Consider the following 18029-nt stretch of genomic DNA (forward strand, 5'->3'; position numbering starts at 1 on the left):
AGTTGTGAACAACTGAAAGACATTGAAGTATAATAGGTGAAATTGCAGAGTAAATGTACTTCCTGATTCCATCTTTAGGGTGGGAACAAACTTTCAACCTTTATACAATATTATTCACCACATGCATTAATTCCTAGGTACCTAATCGTCCAAAAAAAATTATTACCTGGCATTTCTAAGAAACACGGACTTTGAAGAAGTTTGAATATAAAGTAATAGTGACATCTTGTGGTGGTGCGGTGACAGCACAAAATAGTGGGTGGAACGATTCAATTCTGCATCAGACGCAACACAAAGATTTCTTTTTTTTTTTTTATTATTTAAATAACAGTTTGTTTTTTAAATATAATATATATAACTGAACACCAATGTGAGCTACTTGATTGTAATATGTCACAGTTTGTGTTACAAGATCTTTTGAAAACAGTGTCTCAACAAACACAGTGAGATAATTGTGCATTATTTTTCTTTTTTAAAACAGTATTTTAATTTGGTATTGTTCTTGTTTTGGTGATAGTGGTTCAGTGTCAACAGATTAAAGGTGGACGACAGGGTTCAACAATTTAAGTGTAAAGTAAAAAAAAAAAAAAAAGATTTTTCCAGGTTTCTTAATAAAAGGCATTAGGCATTACTCAACCTAAATACACTAAAGATTAATTGTATCACACCAAATCTCACCATTTAAGGGTGGTTCTGTCTCGTGGCAGGAAGTGTGGTAGACAATCAACCATTCACAATCACACCTCTTCGCATACGTTATGTAGAGTCTTTAAGAATAACATGTCTGTATATAAAGAATTCTAAAAGTCCATTTTTATAATGTATGTATAACGTATAATGTCCCCTTGAATTAAAAAACAAAACAAAAACATTTGGCATACCATTCATCAAATAATTGGAAGAGTCCAGCCCTTCTCTCATAGGTGTGGATTGAAATAGGAGGGCTGCACAAATCCGCTAGATAAAAAGGGATGCAGGAGCCCTCCAGTGGATGAAAGTGGTGCTGCTGCAGCTGTGTGAAAGATGACATTTCCAGAACTGAGATTGGGGAAGGACTGGTGGAAGCCGGCCTGGCTGGAACCACATGTAACTTGGCCAGGACTCACGAGTGGGCTGGGTGTTGGGGGCATGGTGCTGTCTGCGCCAGGGTTCTGCTTTTTCCATTTCGTGCGTCTGTTCTGGAACCAGATCTTCACCTGCGTCTCCGTCAAACTCAATGACAATGCTAGATTGAGCCTCTCGCACACTGACAGGTAGCGAGTGGCACGGAACTTGTTTTCCAACGCCACCAGCTGCTCGTAGGTGAAGGCTGTCCGGGCACGCCGGGGCTTGGCATTGTTCTGGTCTTGCCGTCTTCTCTTGCTGTGTGTTGATGGGTCTTGCAGTGTGACCGTCGAGTCTTTTACCACATTGTCCGGGTCCTCGGGTGGGCAGTGCTTTCTCTCGGCTGGGGGCGAGATCATGAGGGGGTCGACAACAACCGGCTGGCTATTGTTGAGTGCAGAGGCGTCATCATCTAGTGAAGGAAAAAAGAGATAACATGAGTTGAATTTCATAAATATCACACTCAACAGCCGGGTCTTCCTCACTCAAGATGTCCAAGGTTTTTATCTCTGCTCAGATTGGCATGTTCTCATACCATAGTGGGTTTTCGGCATCTAGCCACATTGCATAAATATTAGGACCATGCCCATAGATGTGAATGTGAGTGTAAAAACAAAAAACCCTCAGTTCAATTGTATTGAAAATACTTTTTTTTTTTCCAAACCCCTGTCAGTCACGGGCCTTAAGATTTCACATTTCTTTTCACCCTGTTACGCCTGTTATGCTCTTCAATTGGGTAAAAGTTTTAACAGCAGGTGCTTTAGTGCAGATAATGTCAATACTAATGAAAGTTTCTACACTTAATGAGTGAACCATTTTGGTTGAGTATTTAAACATTAAATACCCCAGTGTAAGGTGGTAGAACCAGTCCATGTTTTCAACTGTTTTCTTGGCAGATGGCTGTTTCTAAGAAAAAAATTAATGTTTCACTTGTTCATTCATTTCCCAAAGCACTGTCCTCATTAGGTTTGTGGTGGTGAGCTAGAGCCTATCCAGAATGGCTGTGGAGGACAAGTTGTTTTTTTTTTTTTTATATCCTGGACTGATCACTGTCCAATCACAAGCAGTGATTCACTCTCACATTCACATCAATTACAAATTTAGAACCTTAAATGAACCTAAAATGTGGAGGGTTCACACTACCTGGAGAAAACTCAGGCAAGCACAAGAACATGCAAGTGCCAAATACAGACACCAGTCCACTGCTCACGTCTTGTGTAACTAATAGATAATTTCTATCATAAGCCTTACTTTGTCCCTGATTCCTAACAGCAAATGGGTATATACTGTAACATTAAACTATAATGTCGGGTGAGATCACTTCAACTTCTTTAATTGTAATAATCTACTCATCCCATTGGTGAAAATCTCTTTTGCAATCTGACTGTAAATGCCTCCATCCCATATATGTAATATAAATGTGTATATTAGAAGTGTGGTACTTTTAAGGACACGCAATATGTATCCCTTCGTCCTTGTAATTTATTTATTCTTCTATCTATAAGGTCACCTGGGCCTCAGGGTTGAGTGCGGCCAATTTGTGACAGCGCTGAATAGACCGCTCCTGCTTCGAAACTGCAAACTTAACTGATGGCCATTTTTATTTATCATATGAAAGTGGACACACTGAAGTAAACTCTTCCTAAAGTGACGGTGGTAGCTGTAGGACTCGGCCACTAATCCTTCAATAATTTATCAGCTGCAGATAGCTCCTCAAATGTCATGTTGCGGAAAGAAATCCCGCCTAAATCCAGGCGCGCCGTCTCAGCCGTGACGTGCTAATGGATTTCATATTTGCCCGCGGGTCGATAAATGTCATCTATTTAAGAGGGGTGGGGCGGAGAGGGGGTGAGTTGGAATCGAGCGATTTTTGGGATCAGACATGGCTGGGGTGTGCGGGTTTGTACCTGCAAGGTGCTGCGGAGAGATATGCAGGATGCGGTAATGGGATATCGATCAAAGCGTCCTCAATGGGACGATTTAAACAATTATCTCAGCCTCCCTGCCCCAATGCCAATCACACTGCCGGGGCTCTGGGATACAAGCCTTTGTGGTTTCCTTGAAAGAGAACTAACCGTGGAAATTAAGGGAAGGTCACACAAAGATGTCTCTGATTTGATTTAAAAAAAAAAATTAAAAAAAACAGCTGTAACTTGACTCTACTCCCTGACTTCCTGAGGGAGGCTGTATTTTAGAAACATTGGCTTCCATTTTTAATTTTATACTTTCATATACAGTAGTTATCACCTTTTTTTGTTAGCCTGTTACCAGAATTACCCATTACTATTTAACAAATTTATTTTGCAGTGTTATTGGTCACGAGTTCAACGAAGGGAAGTTTCTAATACAGTATGTTTGCGTAATATAAACACGAATGGCAAACTTTTAAACCACGGTAAAACATACTTATTTCAGTGATTCACACATGACATTACACGTGAGGCAGACGATCAAGTTCCAGTTTAATTTCTCTTAATTATTTCCACGAATATGTATCAATGTTCACCTCTATACTAGTAATTATGACAAAGTGTCAGATAGAAAAATGTTATTATTACCCACAAGATGGCAAAAAGTACATATTTTTCCTGTTTATGTACTTTTTGAAAGATTCTTGTTTGGTGACATGCATTTGCTCAATCATTCTAAGAAATCGCAACTGTTCATTATTATTGAACACTCAGATATTTAATTTGCTTTTGCAGGTGTGATGGCATTTTCTACGCAATTTATAAAATTGTTCATTTTACCTATTAGATTTTTATTTGCATTTCTTGCTCCGGCCGATTTGCATCTGTACTCTTCAAAAAATACATGTTTGACATTTATTAGTATCAGTTACCGTCCGTTGTGTCGTCTCCTTCCGCGTCGCTGTTCTTTTCCAAACTAGTCCCCTCCGCATCCGCCACTCCAAGTTTGGCGCGTTCGCTCGTCTTCTTGCTGTTGAATTTGTTCGGGTCCAGGATGTCGACGATTGAGAAGGAGATCTTGTTGTGAGTGGACACCGTGGTCACTCCGTGGTGCTTAGAATCCAGCATGCTTAAAATCAGCAACCCAAAAAATATAATGACAGGGAGGTGATGCGTAATTACGCGCACACAGCGGGTACTCGCATAGTCTGGTTGTTTCTTGCAATTGGATTTTCGGCGCTATACGCGCTCGTCTGTCTAGTCCTGCAGGAGGGGTGCGTGTTGGCTCTCTTTTAAAGCGTCTGACCCCCACCGGTATCACGCACGTCACGCAAACACTATTAGTGTTTCACACGACCCCCTAATGGGCTCCGGGTATTACTCGATAATCACCCATATCATTAAATTCAATAATGCGCGAGCTGAAAGTAAATTGGCCACAGATGGCGCTTGGATGGATTCACCAAATTGGGAGTCTTTTGGAGGGGAGGGGAGACCTTTATTAAGGGATTTTGACCCCTGCTGAAACTCATTGTGTGAAAACTGAGGAGCATTCATCATGATGTTCAATCCCCATGCACCCAAAAATATTAGTTTTGATTTCCCCCCCCCACACACACATTTCTTCACTGATTGAAACGAATCAATTTTTTTCATTCTCAAAATCCCACTATTCCCTGAATTGTAAATTTTCAATGCAGAAGCGAAAAACAGTTGAAATATTCATTTAATGTAATTTAACTTCACATACAAGGATCCCTCGTTTTTTGCGGTAAATATGAGGACCAGAACCCGCCGCAATAAGTGGAAAAATCACGAAGTAGCGCCCCCCCCCCCCCCCCAAAAAATTCTTTTTTGTGTGTGTGGGTGTGTTCAATGTATTTATTCAGATTTAGCATTGGAAAGAGATATACAGGGTGATTCAAAAAGAATGTGACAAAATCATCACACATTTATTCATTTTAAAAATAATTGAAATAGACTGAATTATTGATGAAATATTAATTTCATTTAATTATTTAATAATTTAATAAGAACTAAAATAAGAATTAAAAGTGTTTTAACAAATAAGTAGTTTTAACAAATTAAAAGTCATATCAGCTTGATGATGTCCGTGCCGCTGGTGGTGGTCACATTAAGCACTGTATAGCATGAAATAAAAAAAGTTATATACAATACGATACAATACAATGTGTGGGGGGTTTTTTTGTTTGTTTGTTTGTTTGTTTGTTTTTTTAAATATATATACCGGAATGGTTTTGGCACATTCTTTTTGAATCACCCCATATATAAGACATGTTTTTTCACCCCCCCCCCCCCCCTCCAAAAGTATCATTTAAAAAAAAAAAAACTTTAGGTATGTATATTTTTTAATAAAGGCTTTTTAAGCACTTCAAATGTAATAATTATCAGTTTTAAACATGTTACCGTCTACCGAATTATTTTTAAACAAGATTAAAATAGAAAAATGCTTGTCTTTATTAAATGCTTCACTGAATGAGTACACTCAAATCCGCTTAAGCTGCTCCCTTACACACAATGAGTTGACACAGTAACTGTTTAACAAGTTAAAAATGATTGACGCATGCGGCGCTTTGAAGTTGTGGCTTCCAAGCATCTCTGGCAAGATCAAACCTTAATGTCTATCAATCATCGTTCACTTCAATAAGCAACTCCAGTCCACTGCCTGACCACGAAAAGCAGCAGGAGCGAGAGTGATCGGGACCGCTCTATGAAATACTGCATTTATTTATTTTTTTTTTTAATTGGGGGCGGGGGGGAATCCGCAATGGACTGAAGCGCAAAGATTGAAGCGCAAAGTAGCAAGTGATCATTGTAATCACATGATTCTCCGAGGAGCCATAATAAAATTTATATGCAAATAGAGCATTTAGGACAGATGTGTCAAACTCTAGGCCCAAGAGCCAGATCTGGCCTGCTTGCTACATCATTTTATGTGGCCTGTGAAATGAAATCAAGTGCATCAACTCAATGCTTGCTAAAAGTATAAAATTGCAGATTGTCATCAATTTCAAAAACAAAGATATTCCAAGCATTTTTGTTACCATTAAATATATTTATATATTTAAAATATATATATATGTTTAAAATATATTGAATCATTGTCCGATTTCAAAAGGTGTCATTCCATTTGTTGCATATGTACTAATATGAAGCGGTCATATTGGTTCCCAATTAGGGCTGCAGCTATCGAATATTTTAGTAATCGAGTATTCTATTGAAAATTCCATTAAAGTCGGATGGGACGTTTTTTTTTAGGTAACGAGCAATTATGAATATACATAAGAAAACAAGACATTTCACCTTATACTCAACCATTTTTAGACAATAAATGTATTTTAGTGTACATTGTTGAAAACAGCCAACAAATGCATCTCAGATGTGACTAGAAAAAAAATATCTGCTATCATTCAAAAAACTTAAGATCTGGTAAAAAAAAAAAAAAAAAGAAAAAAAAAGAATAAAAATTCTTATTTCTTTCCTAAAAATGTCATTACGCTTGATAACACACATCACTTAAAAGTTAGGGGTTATTTCCATGTGTTTCAATTGAATTTCCATTTGTGTCAAGCAAATTTTAAGTCCTAGTCTAAATTCCTTATAAGATTTTTTGCAGTGTTCAAAATAAATGTATGATACCTGCTGTATTGGAGCACATTTGGCACCAGTGCTACTTGGTGTTATATCCATTAATGACTATTGAGCTAGAATTGAAAATTAGGTTTATTATGTTTTTATTTTACAACCTCATCACTCTACAGCGCTGTGTTTTTGCTGATTAAATAAAGCCTGTATGAAAGACACGTTAGCCTCGTATCAACAGTAGTCATAATAGAAACCTAGCCCTCCGCAGGGCTTATGTTACGTCAGCAAGGTACAATAACGTTAGTCTTATTTATTAGCACTACGCTACTTTAATTTTACCTTGTCTCAAGTATTGCTCCTCCGCTCTCGGAGTAAACGGGGTGCCTTCGGTGGAGCTGCAGCATTGAAGGCCTACTGTAGTAGTATGCAATTGCTGACTTACAGTGAATACATGGAACAGTGTTTGCCTTGGTGTCCAGCTTGAAATGCTCCCACACTTTTGACATTTTCTGCTTTTTCTTGGTGACTTTCTCTTCACTTTTGTCGTTCTCTTCGTCAATACCTATATATCCATGCATGGTTGAAACAAAATATATCCGCCGCCTCTGTCTTTTTCCTGTACGCACGTGACAGCAGCGCTTTGTGCCGCATTAAAAGTAGTCCTGGCAAAAAGTCATGTTTAGAGCTGTCAAAATTAAACGAATACTCAAGGCAGAGAAAAATCCTCGATCAACTTTTAAAATCGACTTACTCAAATTATTCGAGTCATCGTTTCAGCTCATGATGACCCTCAGAGGGAAATCATAACTACGTTGGATGTGGCCAGCAACAATGATGCAAAAATGAGTTTGGCACCCCTGATTTAGAAATTGTGCTATATTTCCAATAAAAAGTCTGCTTTATTATTAACACTGTACATAGTAGTTTATTTTGGTTCTTTGCTGTATTTTTGGCGTATTCTTTTCCGATAATGTATTATTCACAGTAACAAACACTAATACACATTTTTGTCCAAACCAGAGGAATCCAAGCAAACCAAATTACAGGCATACAATGGTTGGCGCTGATTGTTTTCTCACCTAGGGTGATAGATATATATTCACAATCGATGGGCTTCCTGAGTCGCTGCCATTAGTATTCAATATAATGTGACACAGGGGTTGTTTAAAACCCTGACGCCTGATGACGGCTAAATGGTGAAACCGCTGCAGGATCAATATTTTCAGCAGGTGTCCGACGCAGATAAAAACAAACCGATGGCGACCAGGAGCAGCTTTTTAGATAGCGGGAGGTAACCCAAACCTACCAATTACTGCAATGGCAAAGCTATATTTAAAATGCAACTCATGACCTCAACTCATAATTTCAGTTTCTTCATGTAATGTAAAGTACATCTTAGTCAGAATTTGTAGTCGAGTTCCATTAGCTGATACTGTGGCAGGTGGAGGGAAATACTATTAAGACTGAATTAACAATGATTTTATTTTTTTCTGCTGCCTCTCCCTCTCTGCTGTTCATTTTGGGGATGTTCTTTTGGTCAATACGTTTGTGAATGTCACTTGAACATGAAGGAATTTTTAAATAGCCAGTAAACATTTAATGTGACGAATAGAGCAATTCTGTTGTTCAACTTTCTTCCACATGTTGGTGTCCTAAATATTTGAAATTTTAGGATTGTATATGTCATTCTAGGACTGGCTATTGATTTGATTATTTTGATCAAATGCAGTGTGAAAGAATGATCGGTTGATCACATTTACTTACAAAAATCTGTCCAAATTTGAGCATTTTCGCTCCCTTTTCAGATCAAAATCAGCAAAAACACAGTTATTAAATGGCCCCAAAATGATTCGGACAGTTTATCCTGTGGTTTGGTGTATATAAAGAGTAGGACTGCATCTATCAATTATTTTAGTAGTCAATTAATCAATGAACTAGTTACTTCGAATAATCGAGTAATCGAATAAGGAACATAAAAAATTAAAATACCTGAACTGAGCCTCAAACATCATTTAAAAAAAAAAAAAAAAAATGAGGATCTAAGTACAACAAAAGAACAGTTGGCTAACTTGCGTAGCAAAATTCTGCTAGCTTAAATGCTTTTATAAAATGCTAACTTTGTTTGTTTAAACAATTTTGTTAACAAATGGTTCAAACACATATTCCCACAAAAATCAGCTAAATATAAAGTACATTTAAACTAAATTACGAATGCATTAAAAACCATAAGCTCAAACAAAAACTGAGCTCATGTTGGTCTTAACAGGGAGCGGCTGGATTTAGCCATGTGAAATGAGTTATTTCCTATTCACTGTTGTCACAGAGGGCAGTGTATCCACCCAAATCAATAAAACTAAAAGCAAACACTTGAAACCATTACAACAGCACTTTAATTAAACGAATACTCGAAGCAGTAAAATTTAATTCAAATCTTTTTTCCAATCAAATTACTCGAGTTAATCGATTAATGGCTGCATCGCTAATTAAGAGGGATTCCCCCTTCTTTTCCGCTCAGGAAAATTAATAGAAGCTGAAATTTTTAGTTGTAAAATCTGTTGAATATTCATTCTCACAAATCCTTATCTGCGTGATCAACACTGGACAATGTGAAATATAACAGAAAAAGATAATGGTAACACTTTACAATAAGGGTCCCTTAATTAACATTAGTTAATGCATTTTTAGACAATTACTCATGTTTACGTAACATTACAATATTTTATATAATTGCTTATCTAACATTTATTAATATATTAATTAACATGAGTTAATGCATTAGCTAATGCATTAGTTAATGCATAACCAGACAGTAACTATTGGTTTGGTGAAATTAAAAATATATATAGGCCTATATGGGGTTAGGGGTTAGGGTTAGGGTTTGTTAACTTAGCATTTATAATTTCTTAGTTAACGGACGCATGTGCTACACTTTACAATAAGGGTCCAAAAAGCTTTCAGTAATGGTTAGTTAAGGTTAAGTAATACTTATGAGGTACGCTCACGTGAAATAATACCATACTTAAAGTTATGTTAGCAGCACCCAAGGACTCACAGAGCAATGTTTCTCATTTTAAAATAACATAATCACTTACTAGTACCAGTATACATGAATAACTATTTATTAATGCAATAATGTATATGTGATTTAATTTTAAGTAATGTATTATATATTATAACCTAACCTTAAGTATGGTATTATTTCACGTGAACGTACCTCATAAGTATTACTTAACCTTAATTAACCATTACTGAATGGTTTTTGGACCCTTATTGTAAAGTGTAGCACACGTATCCCTTAACTAAGAAATTATAAATGCTTAAGTTCCCCCCGCTTAACCTTTAGTAACTATTACTAAATGTTTTTTGGACCCTTATTGTAAAGTGTAGCATATGTGTCCCTTAACTAAGAAATTATAAATGCTTAAGTAAACAAACCCTAACCCTATATAAGCCTATATACGGTATATATATACAGTGGGGAGAACATATATATATATATATTTTTTTTTTTTTAACCAAACTATTAGTTACTGTCTGGTTATGCATTAACTAATACATTAACTCATGTTAATTAATATATTAATAAATATTAGATAAGCAATTATATTAATTATTTTAATGTTACGTAAACATTAGTTATTGTCTTAAAATGCATTAACAAATGCATTAACTCATGTTAATTAATATATTAATGTCAGATAAGGGATTAAATTAATTATTGTCATGTTACTTAAACATGAGTTATTGTCTAAAAATGCATTAACTAATGTAAATTAAGGGACCCTTATTGTAAAGTGTTACCAAGATAATAATGACCGAACAATTAATTACACAAATTCAGAACATGGTTTATGATCATCTGTTGGTAACTACAGTAGGTCTTTTTTGTATTACAGTGATGGTTTTGGAATCATTTTCAGTGTGCTCAATGGCATGTCCTTTCTTTGCCTTGTGGGGCAAGAGAACCCTTTGCTTCAACTAGCCAATAAAATGGTTTCGTTCATGTGACTTCACAGCTGTTGATTTTTGTTTTAAATTTGTATTATGGCCTGAGAGTGTATTTTCAAAATGGAAACCTGATCAGAGTCTCTCACATGTCATGCTGTATGATGAGAATGAAAGGTTTCTTGCTATATAATCAACTTAAGTGGTGGACACAACTTTTGTTTTGGATATTGCTTTTGCATGAACATCTTTGAAGTGTGTGAGGTCCTGATTGTGCTCTATACTTCTGTCAGTCAGGTGTTTACTCGCTCCTTAATTCTTCTCTCTGCCACTTCCTGTGCTACTGATTTGTGTCCTGCTTGAAACTCCAGCTGGTCATAACTTGGTGGATCGGCGTGCTTTGCGGCACTTACATAGTCAAACATTTGTAAAAGTCGCCCTAACTCTGGGGGAGCCCTAGTTGTCGACATTTGCATCTGTATGGCACTCTCCTAGGCACAACTCTGCGCCCTCCATATCAATGGAGCCGGCCGCATGCTGGAGGTTTACAACTTCCTACAAGAAAGCCCAATGGCCGGACATCTGTTTGCACATGTAAGCGGGACAAAGGAGGACGTAAAGGCCCTCGGGTTGTCTTCACACTGAGCGGGAAGACACTGTGCGTCTCAGCGCGGGACATCAGAGAGGGCGGAGCTGGCCCCATGTCGTACACGGCAGGGAGCCACGGAGACACACTTCCATTTGAGACCCCCCTCCAGGTGTTGTAAAGTCATCACTTGGCAGGGAGGCTGCCCCCAGTCTGCAAAACGGCAGATAATTTGTCTAATGGCAGAGGAGGCCTGATGAGCTGCACTTCTATTCGCAGGCTGCTGTGTCCATTGTTTCTCTCTTTACACTTCTGCCGTCTGCCGCAACGCTGTTGTAAAATGGGGTTCGAAACAAAGAAGGAGCAAGTGTCTGGTGGGCCATGAAGCAGGACTCTTTTGACCCTCTGTGCCAGATTCCTCAAACTTTAAAGCTGTTCAATCGCTTTCATGTGCTGTTGTGTTCTAGGCTGGATGGAATTATATTTAAATGTCCTAGTTTTATTCATTTGTGCTGTTAAAAGTTTGTTGGTTTTGCCATTTTTACACCAAACAGAAGCTTAAAATACTTCCTCTTAGAAGTGGGAACCCGATTTGCGATACAAAGCTCACGAGAACAATGATCTGACGATATGGCAATACAACGATTATCGATACATTACTCAGGAAATCATTCTAGGATATACTACAAACAACTAAGAAACAGAAAAACAAGCTTCTGCTGTGAATTGGAATGAGTTCATCACTAGTAGACGTCCAATCCATTTGAACTGGGAGGGTGGCAGCGAATGAACTTCGCTGCCATCCCTCCCACTTCAAACGGATTGAACGTCTATAGCCGCTAGTGCCATGCAATGAGGTAATTTTGGGGCATTTAAGGTCATTTACCTGTTGATTTTCAGTTATTTCCTGTTGATTTGGGGGTATTTTATGAGTCTCTTCCTGTTTATTTTGAGTTACAGAACAGGAAGTCACCTGGGAATAACCCAAATGAATAGGCAGTGACTCAAACTTAACAGAAAATGACCTGGAAATGCCCTAAAATGAACAGCAAGTGACCTGTAAATGCCCTGAAAATCGGACAGAATGACTTTGAATGTTCTGGGTTCGAATGAACGAACGGTCCCAGTCTAAATGGATTAGGCGTCGAGCACCGTCAATTACAGGAGTTCCAAAAAATCAGATCGCGATTCGACATGTGCCGATTCGATTACGATTCATAAAAGCTCAAAAACGATGGTTTTCCCCCATAACTTTATGATAGCCGCTCGTAGCGGAACGAAATTCAAGACACGTCTGCCGCCTGGACACCTTTAACGGACGCACGCACGTTTTAATGGATGCTGCGTGTAACTGAGTGAGGGATTTACTCTTTTTCAATAGACTGGAAAATAAATTTGTGTATGAGACAGGCAGGCATGCACAAGTTATTTTTCAGAGCGAGAGGGAAGAGAAATAGTTCGTTGCTCCTTGTCTTTCAGATTTCCAGCTATAGTTTCAAGTCATGTCAATTGAAAAATGTCCTGAGTGTGTTGCTAAGACTCGTGTGAGTCTATAAGATGTGAGTACACGAACCCTCTTGTACTGTTTAGCCTTTATTGTTGTCATTTTAGAGGTGTTAATAGTTAGCGCCGAGCACTAAACTAATTAGCCAATTCGCTAATGTGTATTTCATATGCAGAACGTGTAAAACCATGATTAAGTACAGCGGTAACACTACAAACATGAAATAGTACTACAAAATAGTACAGAAATCTGTGAAAACAAAGTATATTAGTTAAAAGAAGGCTTATTTCTAAAGACACTTTGTTTCCAGAAAATGTGGAATTCATTTCACCTGTGTAAATTTTATTGTTTTATTGAGTGAAATAAGTACTCCCTTTAAAATGGTTAATGTTTTTGCACTTTCTTGTAAAATAAATAAATAAATTAAAAAAGCAGCTTAAGGGTAGTTTTCTGTTGTATGGGCATGTTTCCATCATTCCTGTTGATTCATTAGGATATTTTAAATAAATGATGGACAAAAAATTGTTTGCATCGTACATTACTAATTAAGTATACATCGATAATCGTGATAATCCCATGATCATCGTTCAATAATCTAATCGTAGCACCCTGAATCGTAATCGAATCGAACTGGGGGGGGCCTAATATGGCACACCCCTACCGTCAATGCAGCCTTAGAATTAACGGAGACACTATTTTGGTGGAAGATTTTGGTAGCAACTTGTTGGTTAATTTTTTTTTTTTTTCCCAGACATTGACACCTTTTTAAAACGATATCTCGATTCTTGGCAGGAGCATATCGATAACCTTTTGGGATGCAAAGTATCACGATATATCACCATTTCAATATTTTGTCACACCCCTACTTCCTCTCAGCATGTCATCAAGCGTATGCGTGACAGTGCACAAGATCTTGCACCCGTGGGTAACAAAAAGTTGGATCTTGACAATGCGTGTACACTTTCTGGTCTGCACATGGCCTTCTCATTCACTGTAGGATGGTCATCTCACTGCCAAATCTGCACTTCAGCCTGCTGTTTGCATCTACTTGCAGAACTAGAGGAAAGATTATTTGTCCAAGACTAAAGGCGTTGGATTAGTTATCTACGGATGGTCTTGTTTTATCTTCAAGTATTTCAAATCTGCGTCTTTATTTAGCCGGATCTTCACTTCCCTGGGCTTCGCTGCCAGGCTCCCTCCCAATGTTGTACATGTGGTGGCGTGACTCTCAGAGACAACAAGGTCAGTGGCATTGCCCGGTAATTGTCCTAACGGTTTGTGTACCTGTTGGGTGGAGGCGAGTAATGAGAGTTTTTCATTATGTGCGGGACGGGTGAGTGCGCCTGGCAGATGCTGACAGGCAGCAGATGTGGAAAGTTGGGCGGTGATTTGTACAGAGGGTCAACCGCATCGCATGGTCGATGGAGAAGGAGGGGGTGAATTACACTGAGGACGCTGTCAGTCATGCCTCGCCCCTGGCAGAACAAGGTAAAGGTCGGTTCACGCACTGACGTCATCGACGCTACCAGTATGGTATGACATGTCAGCCAAGGGTCCCAGCATTCTACATTTCATAGTACAGTAATTAGAGCAATTTTTCACAGGTTTTGTCAAGCTAAAATACAGTGGGGCAAATAAGTATTTAGTCAACCACCAATTGTGCAAGTTCTCCTACTTGAAAAGATTAGCGAGGCCTGTAATTGTCAACATGGGTGAACCTCAACCACGTGAGACAGAATGTGGGAAAAAAAACAGCAAATAACATTGTTTGATTTTTAAAGACTTTATTTCCAAATTAGAGGGGAAAATAAGTATTTGGTCACCTACAAACAAACAAGATTACTGGCTGTCAAAGAGGTCTAACTTCTTCGAACGAGGTCTAACGAGGCTCCACTCGTTACCTGTATTAATGGCACCTGTTTTAACTCATTATCAGTGTAAAAGACACCTGTCCACACTGTCAGTCACACTCCAAACTTCATTATGGCCAAGACCAAAGAGCTGGCGAAAGACACCAGAGACAAAATTGTAGACCTGCACCAGGCTGGGAAGACTGAATCTGCAATAGGTAAAACGCTTGGTGTAAAGAAATCAATTGTGGGAACAATTATTAAAAAATGGAAAACATGCAAGACCACTGATAATTTCCCTCGATCTGTGGCTTCATGCAAGATCTCACCCTGTGGCGTCAAAATGATAACAAGAATGGTGAAAAAAAATCCCAGAACCACACGGGGGGACCAGAGAACTGGGCCACAGTAACAAAGGCTACTATCAGTAACACAATGCGCCGCCAGGGACTCAAATCCTACAGTGCCAGACGTGTCCCCCTGCTGAAGAAAGTACACATCCAGGCCTGTCTGCGGTTCGCTAGAGAGCATTTGGATGATCCAGAAGAGGACTGGGAAAATGTGTTATGGTCAGATGAAACAAAAATAGAACTTTTTGGTAGAAACACAGGTACTCGTGTTTGGAGGGGAAAGAATAATGAAGTGCAATCCAAAGAACACCATACCCACTGTGAAGCATGGGGGTGGAAACATCATGCTTTAGGGCTGTTTTTCTGCAAAGGGACTAGGACGACTGATCTGTGTAAAGGAAAGAATGAATGGGGCCATGCATTGAGAGATTTTGAGTGAAAATCTCCTTCCATCAGCAAGGGCATTGAAGATGAGACGTGGCTGGGTCTTTCAGCATGACAATGATCCCAAACACACATCCAGGGCAACAAAGGAGTGGCTTCGTAAGAAGCATTTCAAGGTCCTGGAGTGGCCTAGTCAGTCTCCAGATCTAAACCTCATAGAAAATCTGTGGAACGAGTTGAAAGTCCGTGTTGCCCTACGACAGCCCCAAAACATCACTGCTCTAGAGGAGATCCGCATGGAGGAATGGGCCAAAATACCAGCAACAGTGTGTGAAAAGCTTGTGAAGAGTTAGAGAAAACATTCGGCCGTTCCGTTATTGCCAACAAAGGGTACATAACAAAGTATTGAGATGAACTTTTGGTATTGACCAAATACTTGTTTTCCACATTGATTTGCAAATAAATTCTTTAAAAATCAAACAATGTGATTAATTGTTTTTTTTTCCTTCACATTCTGTCTCTTATGGTTGAGGTTTACCCATGTTGACAATTACAGGCCTCTCTAATCTTTTCAAGTCGGAGAACTTCCACACTTGGTGGTTGACTAAATACTTATTTGCCCCACTGTACATAGAAAACCTCCCCAAAAGTACAGTAGAGTGATTATGTTGTATTGTAATTTCAAATACAGTGGTACCTCTACTTACGAACATCTCTACAAACGTTATTTTCAGGTCACGACACATTTAAATCGTAAAATATTGCCTCATGTTGTTAAAGGAATTTCAGGTTACACGAGGCAAAAATACTATACAATACAGTACTGTAAAAGGTACGTATGTACTTCCTGCTTTCTGCTTTTAAATGTCTCGCCATACGATCCTCCTGCCCTGCTCATATTTCCTATGATGCTTGGTAATGGAATTCCACTCTCCTATTGGCCTATTGTTGATGATGTTTCCATGAGAATGTCGCAGTATGACGATGTGCACAGCTGCGACGGTGTTATTATTGGTATTGCGGGTCAAAGTCTGAGTCATATGAGCACAAAGCTCGTCATGTTTTTGTCTCATAGAGTTTCTTTAAACCCACTGACGGTTCATTACATTAGTAGCACATTAGAGCATAGGTCTTCTCGCGTTTTTGTGTCTTGAAGAGTGAGATAGGTGATAGGCTCTATCGATCTCGTGAAAGAAGACATTGCTTCACTCGAAAGGTCAGATTTTTTTTTTCTTTTTGTTTCTTTGTATTTTGTTGTTTTATCTACTTAATTGAAGTTATTAACAATTAGCTTAGATATTTGGAGTGAGTCAAATGTGTTTGGCTGTTGTTTTATTCCGGTTTTACCCCAATTATAAAATTCATTTTGGCATGTCAGTAGTGCATAGAACGGATTAGGGCATTTACATGTAAAACACTCGTTTACGAAATTTTTGGGTTATGAGACTACTTCCAGAACCAATTAATGTTGTAAGTAGAGGTACCACTGTAACTATGTTAAAGTGAATTGAGCGCTTCAGATAGAAAAGTCATCCTTTGTTTGCGTCTTTCTGCTAGTAAACGGTGTAACTTTTATCTGCATAAAGCACCTTAAATTATTTTTTTGCTACCATTTTGTATCACTAATAAGTAGTAATAATCTATTTGTGGGGGTAGAGGTAATTACTTTTACTTTTTACTATTTTTTGCTATTGAAGACAGGGGTTGATCCCGATCCTTCGCAAACAGTGTCATAATTACACCGGTCAACTTAAAATACAGACCACACAAGTATACATTAATAATCATCCCTTCTGTGTAGAGTCCCTCTGAAATGAGTTTACAGTAAATTTACCAGGTTACCGTGATTTCCCGAATATAACGCGCACTTTTTTCCCCTCAAAATCAACTTGTAAAATCATGGTGCACATTATAAACGGGTACATGGATGGAGACAGAAATATATATACATATTACATATATATACCGATGATTTTTTTATTGACACAGCCACTTTGTGTTGAAGAAACATATGCGGCGACCCGTTGCCGACCAATATGGTACGTGACGTCACCATTTTGTTTCGGTAATACTTCACTCTGATCGGCCGAATGATTTCGTCTGTGTTAAATTCTGCTTTTTTCACTCCTGATAAAGCACAGAATTTAGTTTCTTGAACTCATTTGAGTCAACGTTTATTGCAGCTCCGCAACTCGGACCATAACAAATGTAAGCACACACTTCCTGTGTCCGTCAACTATATCTGTCCCTCGGGAAACTCAAACCCAAATAACAATAGTTCCTATTCTTACTGTCGTGTTGACAGCGATGAGCTCTCACGGATTTCCGACTTACGTTCTCACTTTCATTTTAGCGTATCAATCCATGGAAGAAACATTTATTCATCATGATGAAACGAGCAAGTTATACAGCAGCCTTTAAAAGAAAAGTCACATCTGTTTTGTTTTCTCCTAGATTCTGGTAAGTTGGAGAAGTTGTCAAATCATATTGTTACCATAAATATTGTCAGTTTATGGTAATGTTTTGAACTACCAATGTGCTGTGCTTGTGCTGTGTTTCACCTGTCAGCAAAATGACATTTCTGTATCTGTACATGAGCTCTGTTTTCTTGTATTCTTCTATTTATTGGTGCTAAAATTAGGGTGCGCGTTATAAACGGGTACAATAATTTCCCCTAGATTTTACAAGTAAATTTGGGGTGCGCATTATACACGGGTGGGCCTTATATTTGGGAAATTATGGTATTTATGTGACTGATTTTAAGGAGTGTCTTCTAATTGTGCTGATTAA

General features: G+C 38.3%; 1 protein-coding gene across 1 annotated transcript in view; it reads right to left on the reverse strand.

The window, feature by feature from the left end:
- Positions 1–891: 891 nt before the first annotated feature.
- The window catches only part of nkx1.2la (NK1 transcription factor related 2-like,a), a 77882-nt gene continuing 60744 nt past the window's right edge, over positions 892–18029 (reverse strand). The window contains exons 2-4 of the mRNA XM_057847571.1: positions 13940–14130; positions 3947–4143; positions 892–1516 (exon numbers count right to left, since the gene is read on the reverse strand). Of these exons, the coding sequence (XP_057703554.1) occupies positions 918–1516; positions 3947–4143; positions 13940–14130 (987 nt within the window). The 3' untranslated portion in view covers positions 892–917. The remainder of the gene's footprint in view (positions 1517–3946; positions 4144–13939; positions 14131–18029) is intronic.

This window comes from Corythoichthys intestinalis, chromosome 10 (genome assembly GCF_030265065.1).
Source record: "Corythoichthys intestinalis isolate RoL2023-P3 chromosome 10, ASM3026506v1, whole genome shotgun sequence".
Lineage (NCBI taxonomy): Eukaryota > Metazoa > Chordata > Actinopteri > Syngnathiformes > Syngnathidae > Corythoichthys > Corythoichthys intestinalis.